Source organism: Ailuropoda melanoleuca, chromosome 1 (genome assembly GCF_002007445.2).
Source record: "Ailuropoda melanoleuca isolate Jingjing chromosome 1, ASM200744v2, whole genome shotgun sequence".
Classification (NCBI taxonomy): Eukaryota; Metazoa; Chordata; class Mammalia; order Carnivora; family Ursidae; genus Ailuropoda; species Ailuropoda melanoleuca.
In genome coordinates this window covers 154,431,362-154,454,013 of record NC_048218.1, presented here as the reverse complement: position 1 = coordinate 154,454,013, position 22,652 = coordinate 154,431,362, and the positions used below count along the sequence as shown (strand labels likewise).

The 22,652-nt window shown below is 35.1% G+C and overlaps 1 protein-coding gene across 2 annotated transcripts in view; it reads left to right on the top strand.

Annotated features, from left to right (window-relative positions):
* The window catches only part of AGMO (alkylglycerol monooxygenase), a 346,489-nt gene that overhangs the window by 150,613 nt on the left and 173,224 nt on the right, over window positions 1–22,652 (top strand). For both annotated transcript variants that reach the window (XM_034668583.1, XM_034668580.1), the window contains exons 6-10: window positions 12,094–12,160; window positions 14,798–14,863; window positions 14,954–15,033; window positions 18,490–18,624; window positions 20,580–20,696. In XM_034668583.1, coding sequence (XP_034524474.1) covers window positions 12,094–12,160; window positions 14,798–14,863; window positions 14,954–15,033; window positions 18,490–18,624; window positions 20,580–20,696 — 465 coding nt within the window. The remainder of the gene's footprint in view (window positions 1–12,093; window positions 12,161–14,797; window positions 14,864–14,953; window positions 15,034–18,489; window positions 18,625–20,579; window positions 20,697–22,652) is intronic.

Here is a 22,652-nt window from a genome sequence, read left to right as displayed (position 1 = left end):
GCATCCAGTTAATAATGCTAAACTTTACTTCTTACACATCTATATTGTTTTTGTTGCTAAACTCTGTTTCTCCCATTATTCGGAGTTCCTGGTAAGAAAAAGCAAAATGTGCTCATCTATTATATGGACATATATTTGTGTATATAAGTACATATATCATATACATATAAACTTTAATAAATACATATAGCAGTGTTATATAAACACTTATAACTCTTGTTGATAATAAGTAAATAAATTTGTTATGCATATACTTATTTGTGCTTACATCTGGAAAATAGCTATGCTGTATGTCTCCTAATATAATATAAATTTTTAAGGGTTATGATCATATATCTTTTAGAATTTTAAGGAATTTTGAGGAAGAAGTAGTTATATTTTAAAACAAATACTTATTTGTTTAAAATACTTATTTTAACAAAAATCAAATTTCATGCTTCTTGTCTATCAGGTGCTTATTTCAGTAGTACCTAATAAGCCTTCTGTCCTGGAAATAAGCTGAGACATTTCATAGCACTTTTGTCTGTTTACTCCCGTAGTCCCTTTTATTGCTCCCTGAATTTCAGGTTCCAGTTTTCTCTTCTTAATACTCTTCCTTCGTTAGAATTTAATTTACTTCACCATTTTCATATTGTCTCTAAGTAATTTAATTACATAGTCTGTAGCTCTAATGCTAACTCTCTTATGGATTTAAGGTCAGTGTCTCCAATGTCTCACTTAACATATTCACAGGAGTACTTAACACTCCCCAGAGTTACCATATTTAAAATGTATTTCATTATGACTCAAGTCAGTTGCTCTTCTTCTTTACTCCCATTGCTACTTCAAGTCAACATCATGATCAAACCTTGATGTCACCTTTAACTCTTTGAACTCCTTTATAGCCTGTCTTCAAGTCCTATACATGTTCCCTGTAGAAGTGATCTTTTTTTCTATTCTGTAGTTACCTTTTAAGATAATTCACCCTCAACTTATTTATGTATAATTTTGTAGTGTTTTCCCAAATGTATTAGATATGCAAATCTCTTTGAAATTCATATATTAAAAAATAGCTCTTGAGTGCCTACTCTGTGCCAGACAATGAGACTACTCTAGTCTGATGACCTGAATTGGCATCGCTTGTTACTATCATTTTGAGGATCATGTCCTTCTTCAAGAATCTGTTAGGGTCTAGTGATTCTTTCCTAAAGGGAAAAACTTCACATTAGAAAATTATTTTATTGAGTTTCCTGAAGCTCATTAGTGAACTATCTAAAAATTCATAGATCCCTATTTTAAAATGTCCATTGTGAAAGAACTGGAATTTGAGGCTTTCTGTCACAAGGAATAAGTTGGGAGTCTCCTAACAGAATTGAAAAGAAGAATATTTTAAGAACAAGAGAGTAATAAGACATAATGTCTAAGAGTATAGGTTGTATAATCAAAAAGAAATCTGTCCTCTGTTAGAGGTTTGTACACTACAATGTTTGCAGAACCTAAAAGGGTTCCTGCATAATGGAATCTCAAGAAATGCTTGCTGAAGGATGGGTGTGAATATTTAGTAAAGTTATTTAAATTCTCTGACCTTGCTTTCTAATCTTTAAGTGAAGGTAATCATGCCCACCCCATGAGAGTGTGGTGACGCTTAATGAAATAACATATGTTAAATGTATAGTCAGGAAAATAATACTAGTTATTATGGTAGTTATTACGATAAAAGTCATAAGACTACATATTAGAATTGGTACATAAAGGCAGAGTTGGATGGGACACATGCATGTATCAGAATTATCTGGGTGCTTACTCAAGATATAGAATGATAGACCCCTTCTAAGAACCATAGAATATAAATAAATCTCCTCTGACTGAGGGTGGGAATCTGCAACATTGATATTAGGAAACTTGAGCATCATGAATATGGGAGCTGACAGTAAACTTTTTGAAGACGAAGACTATGTTTTATTCATCTTTGTTTTCCCCTTGTCTTGAACTTGGATGGCCATCAACAAATATCTTTTTAATTAATGAATGAATTGATCTTGTTAACTAGACTTTTAACAATATATGTGTGTATTGGAGAGGAGCAGGAGAAACAAGTTTTCATAGCAAAGACTTAGATCAGAGAGGATTGAATTGTCTTCCTTCAAATTCCTGTGTTGTAGCCGTAATCCTGAATGTAATGATATTTGAAAATGAGGCTTTTAGGAGTAATCAGGTCATGAGAGCGGAATCCTCATGTTGGGATTCCTGACCTTGTAAGAAGAGACATGAGAGAGAGGATACAGTAAGAAGGTAGCTCTTATCAAACACTGAATCTTCTGGCACCTTGATCTTGGACCTACTAGCCTCCATCACTGTGAGAAGAAAATGTTTGTTTTTTAAGCCATCCAGTATATTGTATTTAGTTACAGCATCCCGAACAGACTAAGACAATTGATTTGAAAACAGGGCCAATGAACTTGAGACAGATACTTGTAGCTTCTAATCTTCTTACTGAAAATCCATTCTCTATTTGACTTTAAAAGATTAGTACTTGCAAATATTTTTTAATACACCAAAATTTATAAAGGGTAATGATTAGGAGATCTGTCATATGAGATTGTAAACTCTGTAATGCAGATTTATATGTTTTATGGATGGAAGTATCTAATGCTTAGTAATTCCAGGTACACAGTAATACATTAATGTTTGTTGATTAATGAATGTAGAAGCCACATCTGAAATTGGAAATATTACTATAATAGCAATCAAAATGCAGTGAGTTTTAGAATGAGTTATGTATTTGGAGCATGTACTATAAAACTGCCTGAACTGGATATTTAAACAAGGACTGCTTAACCCCTCAGTTTATTAGCTACCTTTTTTTTTAACATAATGTTACTACTAATGATAATAATGTGGTTTTTTTCTCCCTGAGTACCCAAACTGATAAATATAAAATTTGTGTTACACTAGAATGAAGTTTTATATGTTTATGCTTATGAACATTTCCTATTTCCCTTCTGTCAATTTAATTGGTGTTAAAAAAAGAATGTCACTTGGAATCCACCTCTTTTTGGAGGAACACATTCAGTAGCTACTTGCATGCATTTTTCCAAGGAAAAGTCAAAAGTGTGATTTAAAATGTAAGCTGAGACAAATTCAAATGAAATGCTAACTCGTCTAGCTCTTGTCTTCTTGTTTGAGGAATAATACAATCACAAGTGACAAGAATCAGCCTTCAAGGTAATTTATTATAAAAGCAGTCCTTTAAAACTGCTGTTTATTGTATAAACATAGCCTAGTCTCATTCTTCTTAAAACTAAGCTTTTAACTCTTTAACCCTATGGTATAGATTCATCAGAAATTTACTCCCTATGAAGCTCTTTATGATCTCAACAGTCCTGATTCTTCCAGATTGTTTTATTTCCAAACTATAAATATTGTTTTTTCACTCCTCAGTGTGGAAATTCAGCTACCTCCATATTACATGCTTACTGAAGTAGAAAGCTGCCTAATCAGATAGGAAAACATTTGGCTGTGAATAAATCAGCATTTGTCGAGGATTTCAAAGTGTGAAACTAGGCAGACAAGCACACATCCTAAGAGCTCTGCTTTCTCTTGCTTCCCTGTAGAGAAATCAGAGGTTAATATGGCTGCCGCCACCATCTGTCTAAATACTTGAGTGTGTTGTCTTGAATTAACATAGCAGAACTAGTGGGGGAGGTAATTAAGATTTTATTTTTACATTTCATCACCAGATGCTCTACAATATAAATTCATCCATAAATGTTCAGATTGATTAAGTTTTTAACAAGGAGAACAATGAGTGTTTAAAAATCAACTAATTCAGAACAAGAAGTAAAATTATTTTAATATGTTAACTTGTAGTGTTCATGGCTTTTATTCTTTTCCTAAAACTTTAAATGAGGAATTGCTATAGAATTTCTTGATAGCAAAAAATGTATTCCTATATATTTTCAACCAATAACAGCTGACATTGTCACTCATTGTAACTTTAAGAAATGGTTAGATTACCTGCAACTAAATTGTAATTTCCATTATTCTACTTTGTGATCTTTCAAAAGATCTTAACACAGGACTCTTCATAAAATAAGCTTCAATAAATACCTTTTAAATAATTGAACCTCACATAGTGACTGTTAAAAGAATCTTATGAACAAAAGAGATATCTCTACAGTGTTCTCCAGGAACCATCAGTGGCATTTTTTGCAAAGCTGCGCTCTAGGGGGCTAGATAAAAGCATATATTTTTACTAAAGGTAATTTTTAGCTTTTGACCTAGAAAATAACTCAACTTGCTTCTTATTAAGTAATCTCGTGCCAGTTATAAATTCAAATGGATTCTAAGTTCAAATATCTATATTGTGCAATCGTAACTGAAAAGAAAAAAAATGAATACGTTTCTCATCCTTCTCAAAAGTACACAAAATTTTTGAAAAAGAAAACTTTTTATAAAACCTTTTTTTTCTGAAATAGTTCTAACATACAGTCCAGTGAACTTTTTCCACTTCCTGCAGGAAGTGCCTGTGTATCAGTTTATTTCTTTTTACTTCTAAAACCTAGTAAAGTCCAGAGAAATTCAATAATCTTTGCAGGATAAATGGACTGGCTGAGAAGGGAGTACTTGGTGGGCTTGTTATGCAACTATCTTTTAATAAGAAACTTTGATAAAAATTTATAAATACAGATTGTATAGATCTGAAACATTGCTTCCAATGGTAATAGCAAACCCTTATTGGTAATTTGGGACTTAAAATAGTTGTTAATTGTTAAATAAATATATATTTAGTATATATGATAAATATATTTAATAAGGATACATTTATTTGTCCATTGATATATTTGTCATTCAGATTTTCTGTCTATAAATATAGCTATAATACTAGAATATATAATTGAAAGGTCATGGAAATATTTATAACCACTTTTCAAAAAGAAGTGCATAAGCCTTTAGTTACTGTAAAGCTCTTTCCAAATAAAAGATTTTTCAAATTTTTTTGTTTATTAATGTACATGCAGACATGCTTAGTTGATAGATAGATAGCTAAAAGAAGAGATAAAAAAGAAAGAAAAGAGGGAAGGAAGGAAGGTAAATTTCCACAAAATAAACAACTGATCATGGTATAATTATTAGTCCATTTAATTTTGGTTTAGGTTTGTATTGAATCTTGTGACTAATCTACCTGAAAAGTTTGCCATTTTCAGACCACATGTCAACCATATCATTCTTAGTTAAATATAACATGACAGTGGTTTGTCTATCAGATGATAAATGTATTAGGAACTGGCTTAGTATTTCCCTTAAATACTGACTGCAGGGAAACATGGAGGCGCACAGTGGTATGGTTCCCTGGAACATCAATCATGCATGATGTTGTGAAGAAGTCTTGACTAGTTAGAGTTAATGGTGTCCCTATAACCTATGCTCATCTGAATGCAGGCATTTTCCTACTATGGAGGTTTCATTTCATTTCACCCTCAGCCCAGTCACTCCTTAGCATCTGTCATATTGGAGGCACATTCATTGTTAATGAGTATTCTGTAAAACACATGCTTCTTAGGACATATTTTCCCTATTATGATTTTTTCCCTCTCAGACAGGAAACATGAATGTTTGTAAGCATGTCTTAATTGGAAAGAAATGTATAATTAACTATAGGTTCACGCTTTCTTTTTGGAAAATAAGTGGTTACAAATATTCCTACAGTCTTTCAATAATACATTCCAGTATTTTTAGTACCAATTTGCAGATAGAAAAACTGAAATATAATGTGACATTTCAAGTAGTATGCTAAAATTTGACAGAAGAATAGAATTAAGAGGTTTCTTTTTAAAATGGATTTAGTCCACATCAATAGAGTGAGGTGAGAAGAGGCAATTTTCCAAACAATTCATAAAAACAAAATTATTTTGTTTTGAATTAACTGAATTTTTGTTGAAAGCAAGTCTGGCCCTCCAACTTGTGCATTAGTTAATCATTTCTGCACTCTTAAGTAAACTACAAAAACCTAAGCAGTTAATATTTTCCAATCAGAAGAATCAGGGAAAATAACTAAGAAGTGTATAGAATAGAAAATGTTAATTTTATAAGAAATAATTTTAGACAGTATATTAATTTAGAGATTTTATTTTGATGTTTTACAGAAGTCAATTCGAAGTGATTTTTCAATTTCAATTGGAAAGACCTACTGACGTATGTTTTTCAGGTGATGTAGGGTAATCAGAAAACTCCTGAGAGCTACACAGTGGAAGGAATTAATTGCAACCAATTCATAGTAGACATTTAATTATTTGATTTGCCACATATACTTATTTACTTTATCAGTTTCTAGGGCAAAATTATTCCTGCCTGGTAACCTAAATGCAATGGAAGTTTCACTAATCTTTAGGCCTCTTCAGTCATTCAACTCACTCAAAATGTGACTGCAGGGCAAGAGGGAGGAAGGGTCATAACAACTCTCAAAGGACATTTCAGAATCATTTGGTGATACGGAAACTGTATTTTGTATCTCTGGCTCCTTTTAACTGAAAATGAAGCCCTCACAAACCTGTACTGAAAGAACATAAAAATAGTTCAAAAAATTCACCTGCCAGCGATCACCAGAATTCAACTATCCCATTATCTAGACTCTGTTTTCTATTTTTCTGTTTTTTGTCTGTCTGTCTGTCTGTTGTTACTAGTTTTTGGCCCCTTCATTTTAGCTATTTATCTTAATTTTCCAATTCACTAGGTCACAGATCATGTTTGGATTTGCTCTCTGGGCTTTAAGGCCGAGGCAGTCCAGATTCATGTTTTTCCTCTAGCCTTGGGAATGACCACTAGGCTCATTCCTTAATGTACCCCTCCCTCCAATTTCCAAACTAGAACACAGGAATTATGCAATGCTTTCCTCTGGAATTGCAAAAAGACTGAAGCTCAGCAAGACACACATGAAGCAGAAGGCATTATCAATGTTGGGATACTGTCCTGTGCATTGTAGGATGTTTAACAGCACTAAAACTCACTACTCACTAAGTTACAATAGCACTTCTTCCAGTGTAACGGCCAAAAGTATCTCCAGACTTTGCCAAAAGTCCCCTGGGAGCACAGTCATCCCCATTTGATAACCACTACTATAAAAGGGTGAGGAAGGCCATGAGGTGGATTTATCTGTTCAATATAACCTTGTTGGGTAGTCACTATATGCAAGGCAATGTTGCATGTGCTGTGAGAACCTTGAAGAGGAGCAAGGTACTGTTTCTGTCCTCACTGAACTTACAATATTGTATAGGAAGTGAAAACAAATAACTGGAAATCAGAATAGCATGACATAAAAATTAGTGATGTCTCAATACATATTCAGAAAAAGGCAAACAAAATTCTCATTATAAAAATCAAGAAGAGTGTTTCAAAATTTAGGTAGGGGATTCCCTACCTAAAGGAACAGCATGATTCCAACAGGTCGAGAAACGAGGTTAAGGTCTTTGAGGCAGAAGAAAGAGAACATTGGAAATCCCTCTTGAGGAAGAGTTCGAACAGCTTTGAATTTGACATGTTTTGGGCTTTATTTAGTTCATTATGAGGAGCCTTTCATTCGAGTTCACTTTATTTTTGATGAGGGCAATGACGTGATGAGAAGATGAAAGTGTCTTATGGGCCCTGTTCTCTTACTTTTATATTTAACTCTTTTCCCCATCCCTGCCATGAACTGTGGGGAGAGACATGAGTTTGTGGCCAGTACAGCAAAAGATGCAGAGCACTTCTTCTGGATAAAATGTAATCAACAGAAGGGATGAAGCTTATTATTATAAAATTGCCATTTTCATAACAATTTATTATTATTCAGACAAAAACAGCTCAAGAAATGAACCTTTTGGGAAACAATGATTTCAAGAAATAGGCAGAAAAACATTTATATTACTGTTTCTGAAATTTGGATGAGAAATTAGCACCCAAGTTTTAATAGTATGGAAACTGAAAACACAATATAAATAAGAAAGGCAAAAGACATAATCTAAAGATCTTTGTTTGGAACATTGGTTCTTAACCTCTGAGGACTCATCTACCCCTTTGAGTATATGATGAAAACAGTAGTTTCCTCCTGTTCATGGTACCTATTCATAAAATTTGGTGTAACACTTAAGGGTGACCTTGACTTTCTGAAGCCCATGCATAGCCTTTCTAGGCATCCATGATTCTCAGCTTATAAAACCCTGACAGAAAACAACAGCATACAAGACTTAGACCATTGCTTTGGGGACCTAAGAAACAGTAGAAGTGCCTAAAATCCCATGAGGAGCAGTTTAGAATCTAAAGTGTCTAGGTTCTGAATAAATATCTGGATTCCTTTTGACTAGAATGTAGTAAAAAAGCATTTAGTTATTGTCATGAAACTTCTAAAAGTTTAAACTACTTTTATTTGATGGAAATATTTCTGTATCTCTTAGAAGCAATATAATAGAAAAATAGAAAGAATCCTGAGTTGAAATCAAGAAGACTTTAGAGCTTCCTCCAAGCTGTTTGAACTTGTACTAATAATTTAACTTCTCTGAGCTTTGGTTTTTGTGCTTTTTTAAAAATAACAGAATATGGACTATAAGATTTTTAAGTCCTCTGTATGTTATAGAATTCCATCATTTAAATTAAATCATCTAAATCTTAAAGAATAAGACAGAAAAATAACTTTCTAAAAATGAGAATAGCTGCAGTTATTTCCACAGTAACATATTTTCAGGAAGTGATTCAAAGCTAGATGTGGTTGAATTGCTAAATGACTGAATTTGCAAAAGTGGGCGATAATTAAGTCATTATGCTCAACCCATATTAATTATTGATGACTTCTCCATGATTGAGTCAGAAGTGTTTTCTACAAGAGAGGTTCTGACTGGGCTGTCTGAATGATGAATCATCTCCCACACTGAGGTGGTCTTCCTCAGCTCCAAGTTACTCATAGGCACTACCAGGAAATTTGACTGTGGTTGCCTGTGTTGTACTTGGCTTTTAACTTTAAGAAAAGGGGGAAGGGACTTTCAGTATTGATATCACCATGCTTTTGCCTGTAGGAGCAAAAGATTTTCTTTGAGGAAAAGTGCTTGACATTAAAAAAAAGAATAACGCGCTCAGCCAAGGCTCCAATCATCTGAATGCACTCACCATTTGTGTGGCTTTAAATCTGGCTGCACACACGCCAGGACCAAAGATCAGAAATGCATCTGGGTAGCAGAAGCTGGTCAGTGTAGTCTCCTCCACCCCCTTTTGTTGTCTGTTTTTGTAACATATGTTAGGCACCAAAGAGACAAACAAGGATAAAATGGTTTTCTCCTTTTCCATCTGGTTCCCTGCCAGAGATACAAAACCCGAACAGAGCATCAGATTTCAATGTTCTGTCTGCTGAGAAACCCCACTTTCTTGTTCTCTATCCATCACCATTCTTCTTCTTAACAAATATTTTTCCACCAAGTACAAAGCAGTGGAGTCCAATAAAATACAGGGCTATTTCTACTTAACTCCCTTCCCAATCCCTGGTCATTAGTAGTCTATTTGTGGGATAATACCTTTTGTGGCTTATTTGATGGGAATATAGTCTGATGTAAGTGCTACATATTCACAGTATTTTGAACTCCTGGAATTAAAAAAATACAGATAGTTCTTCGGGTATATATGAATTCTGTTCTATGAGTTAACCAAAAAGTCTGTTGTTTGGAGCTCATAGTATATTTTTCTCCTGGAAATAATTTTAAAATGGTGATAAAACTCCAAAATAGAAGAGAAAGAGAGGAAGAGAGAGAGAGGAAGGAGTGGGGGAAGGAGGCAAAGAAGAAAGAAGGGACAGAGGGAAGGAAGGAGGGAGCCTAAATCAATATAGGACACAAAATATTACACATCCTTTGCACGCAGACATTTCTGTCTGTTCCATAACGGAAACTAAAAATCCCTTAGAAGCTTGGCAGCAGTATGGAAGGCAAATACTGCTTCTTTCAAGTGTGTGAACAGTGGGTTCAATGAGGAGATGATGGTGGCACCTGCCCTCTGGAGAGCTGCAGGACCGCCATGTGGCAACGTTGCTGCCGCTTCTACCTAAAGAGGGTACAAGACTCCACAAGCTGGGGACAGTGTGAATACTGCAGCTGCTCACATTTGCAGAGCAATTTTAGCTGGGTGTTTTAATGTCTGTCAGAGATTGCCAAACCATGATTAAACTCCTCTATATAAGGAATTGCCATCTAGAAGTTTGTTTGGGACTCAGAGATCTATTAAGGCTAACTGAGCATCACTGTGTATTACTAGAGTAGTAGTTGCTTTTATGTAAAATTTTATCTTAAATTTTTTCAAGCATTCAGAAAAGTAGAGAAAATAATAGAATGCATTAATGTATATCCATCATTACAATTAAAAAATCATTGTGATTTTGATTCATTTTCACTAGTTATCCTTGTTTCTTTTTCTTAATGCATTGCCAAGTATCTTTTAGCAAAATGTAGATCTCATGTCAAGTATACTTCACTTATACAACTCTAAACAAACAATTATATCTTCCTACACGATGACAATTCCAACATAATTTGCAATAAAACAGTATTTTTATCTTATAATAACCCTGTGTATAAGCATTGTCTTAACCCTAATTGTCTGTGAAATGTTTTTTTGTTTCGTTTGTTCAAATCAGTATTCAAAACAAGATCACCACACTCCATTTGGTTGTAACTTAAATGTCTTTATCTTGAGCAGTCCCATCTCTCTCTTTTTTCCTCTGTACCACTGACCTGTTGCCAATTCATGTCAGTGTCATGATTGTCAGGGCATGTTTTTTCCCCTTCAGCGTCATTTAACTCATTCCTTTATTCCTCATGTATCTTCTAAATGGAAATTAACTCTAGGGATGAGTAATTTCTTAAAATATAACAGTGTATTGATTTTGTCATTAGTAGGCTCTAACAAATCCATTTAGATCATAATTAAACACTCTATTATCTGCCATGATTGATGGAAGGATATGTAATCAAAATTAAAAGGGTTCTGTATTGCCTAAAGTTAATTATATAGCACACCAAATGTCTTATGCATGGCCTGCTGTTCTTTTTTATGACACCGACCTGTTTCCCACAGTCCTTACTTTTTTGCAGACTTTGGCATGGGGATCCTGACTGAGAAATGTTGGGAAAGAACGTTAAAGAGTTACAGATCACATCTTGAAGGGTCCTTAACTGCAAAAACAAACAAACAAAAAACTCAAAACACAAAACAGGACCCTTTATATATTTGACTTTTAATTGTGCCTCTAAAATGACTTGAAGATGGTGCATCTACAGGTGAAAGACCATTCAGGATTATATTTGAATAAGCAGAATCGCCCTAATGCAGTTAGTAACAGCTGTTGTTACATGGCTGAGTATTGGGTGAAACCGACTCTCAACTAACCAGAAAGCCAACATAATACTGCGTTTTCCCTTCCCTAGTTATGCACTAGTTACCATAAATCAACAAAGACACAGCTGAAAGGTGAAGAACATGATGACATGAGACCTGAGAGAAGTGTGCCTTAACGGTGGTGATATATAAATACTATACTGTTTGTAATACTCACAATGTTACTATGTAGATATTTTTTAATATTTCCATTTTAAAATGAGGAAACTGAGTTATAAAAAGCTTAAATTGTTTTCCCAAGATCACATAGTAATAAATGGAGTTTCCAAGAACTGAATTTAGGCAGCTTAACTCTTAACCTGTCTACTATTATACTGCCCCTCAGTATAGAGTTAGAAACTTACCNGGGGGGGGGGAGTTGTGGTGGTGGAGAATTTTAGTAGGCTCCATGCCCAGTGTGAGCCTGATGCTGGCCTCCATCTCACAACCTTGAGTTCATGACCTGAGCTGAAATCCAGAGGTCAACACCTAACTGACTGAGCCACCCAGGTGCCCCGCGGCTTATTATTTTTATATGAACACTAGGAAGTAGAGAGACTTCTTCTGACTCTGAGGCCAACCTTGAAACTTGAAATATCTCTTAATCCATATGAGCTTTTAATGTGAATATATATATATGTGTGTATATATATATATATATACACACACACACACATTTACTGATACCTATGTGTATAAATAAAATATTGCTTTTGTTTTAAACAGGTCATCAATAACCTTGGTCCTTTGGAACTGATTATTAATACTCCTAGCCATCATAGGGTTCATCATGGTAAGGAAATTTGACCTTTTTTTCCTCCTTCATTTCTTTAAAAACAGGATTATTTTGTATCTTTTCATCACAATTATTCAGCACAGTCACCATTCACTGTATAAATAGGTATCATTTCTTCCACTGCACCTGGACAAGCCTCAATTCCAAAGCAAAGATTGGAGGGGGGGAAAAAACACTCTTTTTGGATTTTCCTTTTTACCTAGATCTCCTTAGTTGTAATGAAAAATGAGTTAACCACCGGAGGGGATGCACTTTCTACATTGAAGGAGTCAGTTGAAGTTCACTTGCTGACCCAAAGGCTGAAGGTCATTCCTATACACAGCCATCAAGCCTCTGGTCTTGAAAATTGTTGAGATTTCAGGAAAGCCTAATAAACAGCAATTCACTTTCTTGCCTAAATTTTGTGAACTGCATTAGCCTGACAAAGAAAAAAATCTCATGTGGCTAGTGCCTAAGGTTTAAAGACACCAGCATAAGACTTAACAGAAATGTTTATGTGTGTGCACCAAAAGACCTGTACAAGAATGTGCGTAACAGCATTATTTGTAATAGAAAAAAGAGAGATAAAACTCAAATGTTTATCACAGTAGAACAGAGGAATTGTAGACGATGCATGTAATGGGGAATTATACAGCAATAAAAATGTCCAAACTGTTGCAACTTGGGATGGCCTGAATAAATATCACAAACAATGCTGAGAGAAGGAAGACAGTAATAGAATAATAAATATTGTTGTTCTTTTTTTACAAGTTTCCCGGCACCATAGGCAGCACTGGAACACTGCCGGCCTGCCTTCCCACGGAGCAAGTCCCTTTCCTCTGGGCAGGGAGCAGATGGAAGCATAAGCTGCACCCTTCCCCACAAGCAGCAGGAGAGGGTGGAGTCAGGCTGCACATGCTCAGCTTCCTCTTCCAAACTTCCTAGGCACTTCCTTCAGTGCCTGAGTGGCTCAGTTGGTTAAGCATCTGACTCGTGATTTTGGCTCAGGTCGTGATCTCAGGGTTATGAGATCAGCCCCATGATGGCTCCTCGCTGGGCATAGAGACTGCCTAAGAGTCTGTCTCTCCTTCCCTCTCCCCTCCCCACCCCTGCTTGTGCTCTCTCAAAAAAACAAAAACAAAAAACCCAAACTCCATAGGCATTCCCCAATCCCAAGGGATTGTTAGTGAGGGGCTGGAGAGGCCAAGGATCATAGACTGTTGGGGCACCCTTCACATAAAAGGAAACGTAAGGAATGGAGAAGAATAAGTTCACATTGAAGAAGAAATAGTTGCTCATGTCCTCTGTTTGACTTGCCACTCATGTTGTTTTGTATCTGGGTTTTTCAGCCTCAGCATTATTAATGTTTTGTGCCAAGCAGTTCTTCATTTCGAGGTGGGAGGTTAGGGGTGGGGCTACCCTGTCTCTTATAGGATGTTGGTCTCTACTTACTAGGTGCAACTGTGACACTTATCAGTCTTCAGACATGCACACATATCCCCTGAGAGGCGACATGTTCTCCCCACCAACTGAGAACTGCTGCTTAGCCCACATACAGCAACGGGTTGTATACCTGGGCAGCCAGCACCATGCTACTTTCACAATGAGGGAGGTTGTCTCTTGTGTCTTCACTTTCAAACTTATATTTGCATGTATAGAAGGCATGTAAAGAAATGACACTTAAAGACAGTTGAGTTTGTTGGAGCAGTGGCTTGGTGGGTTAAAATTCTTTTTCCTTTGATTTGCACTCATGTGAGTATAGTTGTATCTATTTACATATTTTTTTATTATTGAAGAAACTGTGCCCAGCTATTTCCATTTAAATTATAATTTGAATACTTAGGAGCAGGAAAGATGTATATGTTTTGAGTTAATAAAAATAATTAAGGGTGATTTAATTTTCACTTATGTCTTATGATTTAAAAAAAATAGTAAAGTCTCACTTTAAGTAAAGAATTTTCTTCTTGGAAAAGATGCAGAGAAAAGGGGTAGGGTTAACAACTCACTTTAAAAAAATGCAAATATGCATATATTATTTATTTCCTATTGCCTTTGTTTTGTGGGCCATTTAATTTTTAATTATTACTCTTTGATAGTCTTACAGTAAAATTACTTAGAATTACCCCAGATTTCTAAAAAAACTGGAAAATTATGAGCAAAAACATGTTTTTTTTAAATCTGGGATAATTCTTTTTTTTTTTTTTTTAAAGATTTTATTTATTTTTTTGAACAGAGATAGAGACAGCCAGCGAGAGAGGGAACACAAGCAGGGGGAATGGGAGAGGAAGAAACAGGCTCATAGTGGAGGAGCCTGACGTGGGGCTTGATCCCATAACGCCGGGATCACGCCCTGAGCTGAAGGCAGACGCCCAACCGCTGTGCCACCCAGGCGCCCCTAAAATCTGGGATAATTCTAAATATATGTAGTTTTAAGGAATTCTTTGCTCTTTTTAGTAAAATGAACTCAAAAATAAATACAATAAAAACAGTTTACTAGCAAATACTCTAATGTTGCCAGTGAAAAGAGGTTCGTAGGAAAATCACTTTATTGCATAAGTCTTAATTTTGTGAATGGGTTCTAAAATAAAACAGGATGTTTCAAAAGCATAACTTCATTTTTCAGAAAAGCCCTTTTTAAAATATTTTGTTTTATAGGCAGAAACCGTTATTGCATAGACAAAAATTATGCCGGCGTTCTTATTATATGGGATAGAATTTTTGGTAAGTAAAATGTATATGAGTTTAAAAATAGTAACTTAGCTCCTTACTCATAGAAAGCCGAAGATCATATCCTTAATGTTTATCTTCCAGGGACATTTGAGGCAGAAAATGAGAAAGTTGTATATGGTCTAACACATCCCATTAATACATTTGAACCGTTCAAGGTGCAGGTAATGTAACTGAATTTATTCTTTCTGAATTGATTGTACCCTTTTATAAATCTTCCAGTTAAAAGAAAGATCAGTTGTTGAGAGGTGAAAGTACATTACACTATGCTGAAAATAAGGGTTTTTTGTTTTTTTTTTAACCATAAAAGAAGTTGGAGGTAACTCTGGCACTCCAACAAAATCTTGAATCAGCTTGGGCAAAATGCATTTGAAAACAACTCATTAAAAGAACTCATTAAGAACTCTTAAATATATCTACTACCGAGAATTTTTTTAAAAATAGCTCTTTAGCAAACATATTTCTTTCTCAGAACAGACCTGAAATATATTCATGTATTCAGAAGGAGCAGTAGTAAATGCATAATTAAGGCTGATACCACAGTTAGAAAAATATTTGCTTCAAGGCTGCATGACTCTGGTTAGAAATTCAACATGAGGCCTTTGCCCCACTCTTCTTGGACCTAAATGTCAGGAGCTATTACAAGTTGGTTAGGTCTGCGCATTACCTCACCTGCTAAGACTTGTTGCACTGGACCAGTTTTCTGTTAGACATGTGGTATTGGTTGTTCACTGATCTCAATGGCTGGCACTAGAGAAATGAGGAATGTCTGTGAAGCTCCGATCCGTCAGCAACAGACCACCACAAACACTCCTGGGGTTAGGAACTACTAAATGAGAAAAAGATAAGAATGCTTGAAAAAACTGAAGAGGTCAGTCAGTGACAGCTCTGTACAGGGAACCGGGTTTACAGCACTCAGTAAGGGAGGAACTTACAGGTTCATGTGGGGTCTGCTTTTTGAACCTCTTTCTTAAAAGTTTTTAAGAAATTTAAAATAACAAAATAAAGTGACACTTACTGAACTTTTACTATGTGCAGGGTATTGCTAACAGCTCTGTGCAAATGTTTAATGTAGCCCTTACTAAAACCTTATGAGACAGTGATTCTTTTATCCTCATTTTTTAGAGGATGAAACTGGAATTGCCAGGATTTAAACAAGTCAACCAGCTACGTGCTTAACCAAGGAGGGTTGCAGGCCGAGCCCAAAACTTGCCTAGCTCAATAAGTTTCACACTGTGCTGCTTATTTACAGAAAAAACCATCACAAATTGCCTCCACTTTTCAAATGAAAGATATTTTTATCTCACACTTCACAAAAGAAAAGTTGATTATTTTCTTCCTTCTTAACCATAGGCCATTTCTCTCTGTGTCTGTCTGTCTTTCTCTCTCTCTCTCTGTTGGACATTACTAAAATATACATCTCTCAGGAGAATATTAACAAATATTTCAGAGTACTTTCTTAATAAGGAACTTTATAGAATTGACATTAATTTAAAAATAACACATTGAGAGCTACCTCTTTACTTGGTATAGTCTTATCTCTGTAATAAGGACTCTTGAAAAGGAAATAGCCAACTTGGTCTCTGTCATCTGGGAGGGAGCCTTTGAAACTTCATGTGCATATGAATCATAAGAGGATTTATTAAACTGCAGATTCTGTTCAGTAGTTCTGAGGTGTGTCCCACATTCCGTGTTTCTAATAAGCTCCCAGGAGATGCTGAACCTGTTGTTCCCTGGCTGACCCTTTAAGTAGCAAGGCTTTGGGAGTGTACACTCTGCTGAGGCAAAGGGGCTCGTATCTGAGTCGGAATGGGAGACTGAAAACGGTACAACAAGGAGTTAGATGATTAGGATTTGGAGGGACACAGCATTCAGACAACCATAGCATTTATGAGTGCCTGCTGAATCTGTGTCAGGGTCAGTGCCCCAGGCCTCTGCCCTCATAGGAACATTTCCTTATCACCACTGTGTCTAAGGCATAGGCTTCTAGATGCTTGCTTACATTGTCCAAATGTCATATGGGCACATTGTGTTAATTAGGAGTTCTCAAACCTACAAAAACATATATTACTTTCACTTGTATTCCTTTATATTCAGCTAAATTTCTCACCTTTCCCTCAGAGGCATCAAAAGCAAGTAGGATGGCCCCCACTATTTAGAGAGGGTTTTTTCCCCTTTATTATTAGGCATAGGACATGCACTTTGCTGTCCTTTGGAGTCCAGGAGTTTCAGGGCATTGAAAGGCAAATAACTAAGAAAGTACTCCTTATTTTAAAATGTTACCATGTATTTCTCATGTCCTGTGTCTAGAATGAGAACAATAAAATGCAGTCAAGGGCACCTGGGTGGCTTGAACAGTTGAGTGTTGGACTCTTGGTTTCGGCTCAGGTCATGATCTCAGGGTCCTGGGATCCATGGAGCCCTGTGCTGGGCTCCACACTCAGCAGGGAATTCTGCTTGAGATTCTCTCTCTCTCTCTCTCTCTGTCCTTCCCCTGCCCCCTGCCCCGGCTCCGGCAGGGATAAATAAATAAGTAAATATTTAAAATAATTGAATAAATATTTAAAAATAAATAAAATGCAGTCAGTTTTTAAAATAGCAATAGATAAGTATTATTAATAGCTGTTATAACTCCTAAGCACATTACGTTTTGTATTATTATTATTATTTTATTATTAAGGCCCAGTGTAAATTTCCATCTGAAAGTTCCCTTTTCCTCAAAATCTGCTCCACTAAACCCTACATTGTTCATTAATTGCTTCAGATTCCTTATTGTATTGTGTCAAGCAATTTTAAACCATTTTTATAATCCTAGCAGTTTAAATTCTTTAAGAGACAGTGAAAATGCCAGTAAGAACACAAATTCTCATAGAGCCAAAACTTCTTTCTACATTAATTTATTACTTCATTTATAATAGAAGTCAGCATTAGAGTCTATAGCTCTAGGACTATTTTAAATCCTATGATGCATTACTATCATATGTATCGAATACATAGCCAATTACCCTAATAGCTAATATCTACTTAGTATTTCTCATGTGTGAGCATACCTTTAACTTCTGTACCTGTCAAAGGTACAGTGTTATTTACAGAATGTGGATGCCTACTATAAGACTCAGAAATGGCTTTGACTATTTTTCCTCAATTACAGACATGATTGTAACTCAATAGAGTAAATAAAGGGCTATTTTTAAATATGTATTATGTTTCCATGTTCAACCTTAATATCCATTTAGTAAGACTTTAGAAATAATATCATTAGACATAGATATTGGGTGCATAAGCTGCTAAGTTAATTCCATTGGAAGCACAGAATCAACTCATTTTTTCTATTTTGCTGATTTTCTAAATAATTGTCCTCTTTTTTAATTTCAAAATTATAATTATGTGGAGCTTCAGAAATATTGACAAGAACACACTTAAAGGACACAGAATGAATAGTATGAATTACAATATGCAATTGCATATTAATCTATAGTAACCAAATTATACATAACCTGTATATTGCAGAAAAAAATATAAATTGCTCTGAATAATAAACAAATGCATGATTAATTATACTTCATATTTTTGTTATGTGTTTTTCTTATTTTAAATAAGCTATATTTTTATTCTTCTAGTTCCACCATTTAGTTTACATATGGACTACATTCTGGGCCACACCTGGATTCTTCAACAAGTTTTCTGTCATATTTAAAGGACCGGGATGGGGTCCAGGTAAACCAAGACTTGGACTGAGTGAAGAAATCCCAGAGGTAAATAGAGTTCATGTTGGTGATGGTGAAGATTAGTATCATATTGCCAGGTCTACAGTCAGCCTGTATGTATGTTGACCTCATGCACATCTGAAAAAAGATGTTCTCTTAGGCAGATACTGCCCTGTGGTGCACAACTTACTGAGTGGAAACCACCTAGGGCCCAATAAAAATGGTGCCTTCTCCCAGGCAGACCCTGCCTCTTACTGGGTAGAATGGTTTGGGGGCAGGCGGAGCAGAACAGCAGAGGCTAGTTTTCAGATCCATTCAAGCCTACAGCAAAGAGCCTTTGTGTAATGCAAAAACTATACAAACACATGTCACTTAGTCACAGAATCCTAAACACTCGAGATGGAGGGAGCCTTAAAAATGATTCGATGTAGCCTTCATTTTGTTCGTGAAAAAAATGTAAAGATGGCCAACATCACTATTCATCTGGGAAATGCAAATTAAAACCACACTGAGATATTACCTTAAACCTGCTAGAATGGCTAAAATAAAAAAGACAAGAAATAACAAGTACTGGTGAAGATGTGGAGAAAAAGAGTCTCCCATATGCTGTTGGTGGGAATGTAAATTGGTACAGCCAATGAATGAAAGGGCCTGGGAGATACAGACTTCTAGTTATGAAATGAGTAAGTCACAGGAATGAAAGCCACAGCATAAAGAATATAGTCGATGATATTGTAATAGCTCTATATCAGGATAGATGTAGCTATACTTATCATGAACATAGGGTAAGGTATGAATTTGTCAAATCACTAAATTATATACCTGAAACTATTGTAACATTGTGTGGTAACTATACTGAAATTAAAAAAAAAAATGAAATGAAGCCTCTAGAATGGAAGGTCTAAAGTCATACCAAGATAATGCTACTAGATTAAACCATAACTTTATCCATTCTATAGTAGCATAGTAGTTGCATAAATTCAGAAATCACATTAAAACCTCAAAGTAAGTGAAGAAGAGATTTTAAACCCTGGAAACCCAATGAAAAGTTCAGTTTTAATCTGGAATTCTTCTTATATAGATGATAAGAAGGAATTTTTCCAATCCTTAAGATATATATTGTGATTCCTTATTATAACTGTCATTAATAGTAATCTAAAAGCAATGGAAAGAGCAAACCATTGATTTCAAAGACAGTTGTGAGTATAAAACTTAGCCAATATTACAAGGAAATAAAGTCAGTTTTTTATTTGAATAATGTTATTTTTCAAAAATCTTGATCTAAACAAGGATGTTTTCTTACCCAGTTATGAAAGCTGCTATGCTGAAATTTCCCAGATGTTTTAACTTTTGTTCATAATCAGTTATGTAACAATGAGCTAACCTGATATAGATGAAAATAATGTCCTTATTTGAGCTCAGAAAATTTAGTTAACTATGATCCATTTCTTACTTGTCTATTTTTCAACAGATAATGCAAAGTGAGTATTCTAAAGTAATATCTGTGCCTAAATTTGCATTATAAAAGTAGAATTGCAGTATTTCTAGGAAACTCTATAGTTTAGGAAAGTCGTTTCCAATAAAGCAGTATTTCCCTTTGAGGCATGATTATCTCCATTACTAAAATAACCTTCCATTTTTTTCTTTTTCTTTACTTTCATGTATAATTGTGGACACATTTATGTATTCGTATTTTTATATTTCATTTTATGTTAGTTTTGGTTGTTTATCATCAATACATATTGTTGATTCAGTTCTTACACTGGTTTATTATAAAGCAGACTAAATCAAAATCATAATGCTTCTGAAATGAAAAACAAGTTTCTGAACTTTTATGTTCTTCTATCCCAAAATAAGAAGAGAGTGTTAGATTCATTTTGGAAAAAAGGAATAGCAAAGCTTTTCTTTTCTTTTGCACATCTCCTCTTCACTTAGTGTGAATTTCAATGAGGCAATAAGCCAGGGAGCAATATATAGGAATGGCTTCTTTCTTGTCTTCCTAGGTCACGGGGGAAGAAGTCCCCTTCTCCTCATCAGTGTCTCATCTATTAAGGATCTATGCAGTTGTACAGTCTGTTCTGATGCTAGCATTTTATGAAGAGACCTTTGCAGATAAAGCTGTAAGTGGTATCCATTTTAAATATTTAGGAAATTTTGTGAGAAAATTATCTGTCACTTTGTCTCAAAATGGAAATTAGCTCCATATCTTATAGCTGTGCTCTATTTTTTCCTGTAATGTCTACTTTAATGTTGGCAATATCTCCCATTTAAGCAGGTAAGTTAATTCTCCTAGTCTATTAAGTATGAATTAATTGATTATATCCAAAGCGTTCCTATGTAGAATATCTATCAAATGGTTTCCTAAAAGATATTGACTTGGCTTTGGGGATGTAGAATAAAAAGTCTTCCCTGAGAATTTTTAACCACAAACCAGCCCTCACTCAGGTATGGGTCCAAGATTTATACCATAACAATTGATTTATAAACCTAAGCTAAGAATATAGTTTAAAGTGTTCTCAGATTAGGTCTCATGTGTCTAATAGAACCATGTTCAAAGTGTGCTTAGAGCAATCCCCTTGAACTCAAGTGTCAGAGTATTCCCACAGATAAAGTCACAGTGATTCTGAACTCAGAGTTAAACAGCACAGAAACACACTGGGAGAAAGCAAGCCATCAGACAAAGCATTATCAGAAAGAACAAACAACAGAATCAAACTCTCAAAAGCAACAGGTGTTGGAAATTAAAGCAAAACATAAATTTAGTAAATTTAGTATGTTTGAAGAAGCCAAAGATGACATTTAAAAGAAATTAAAATTATGAAAAATTAAGAAACAAGACTAAAGAAATCATAAGGCACATTTAAAAATTATCACATTAAACTTGTTAGAACACAAAAATGAGATAACAGACCTGAGAAAGTCAATGATTTATTTTTTTTTAAGATTTTATTTATTTATTCAACAGAGATAGAGACAGTCAGCGAGAGAGGGAACACAAGCAGGGGGAGTGGGAGAGGAAGAAGCAGGCTCATAGCAGAGGAGCCTGATGTGGGGCTCGATCCCATAACGCCGGGATCACGCCCTGAGCCGAAGGCAGACGCTTAACTGCTGTGCCACCCAGGCGCCCCAAGTCAATGATTTAAATAACAGTTTAAAGGCAAATTAAGAGAGAATTAATGCATTAATAGAGTCATCCATTATTTTAGAAGATGACCCATTATATGGTGCTAAAAGATAATGAGATAAAAACAGAACGTGAAAAGTTGTCTTCAGACATAAATAGTGTGGAAAAGTAAAAAAAAAAAAAAANAAAAAAAAAAAAAAAAAAAAAAAGATGGAAGAATCCAAAAAAAAAAAAAATTAAATGAATACAAATGGGATTAGTGGGTAGTGAATTCAACCAAAACAAATTAACTTTTTGCAAAAAATAAGTATGCGCTATTTACAGATACCAGTTCATGAAAACTTCATACTAATAGACATTAATAAATGATACATGCAGAATAAATGTATCAACTATAGGGTTACTTTTAATAATAATATATAAGCCCTATAGAATCATTTTTAATAATTACATACCATTTTAATAATCCTAGTATAGTAATTCCCCTGGAACAGTTAAATTATTCCATACATCCTGTATAGTGAATTTTAAGAAAAAAGCCTACTTGGAATAGATTACTGAGTGTATTAGGTAGGACTTGCTGGTTGTATGTGAGACATATTCAACCCTGGGTAAATTTATTAACTTATATAACTGAAGAGTTTGGGACTATTTCTTCAGGCAGTGGTGATCCAGTGAATCTAATAATGTCCTCAAGAACTTTCGCATTCTTTCCTGCAGCTATCCTTTTCTTAGTGCAGATTCTCTTATAGACTGTCAGTCCTCATGGTGGTAAGATGGCTACCAGCAGCTCTAGTTTTAAATACTGCCAAACAAAGAACCCCAGAAGTGAAGCTTCCAAGTTGGAGTCTAATGTTCTGGATATCACTGAACCAAGCAAAGCCATCCATCATTCTATGAATGGAAGAACAGGGTCAACTCCACAGGATTCTCATGGTCAGAGAAGGGGAAA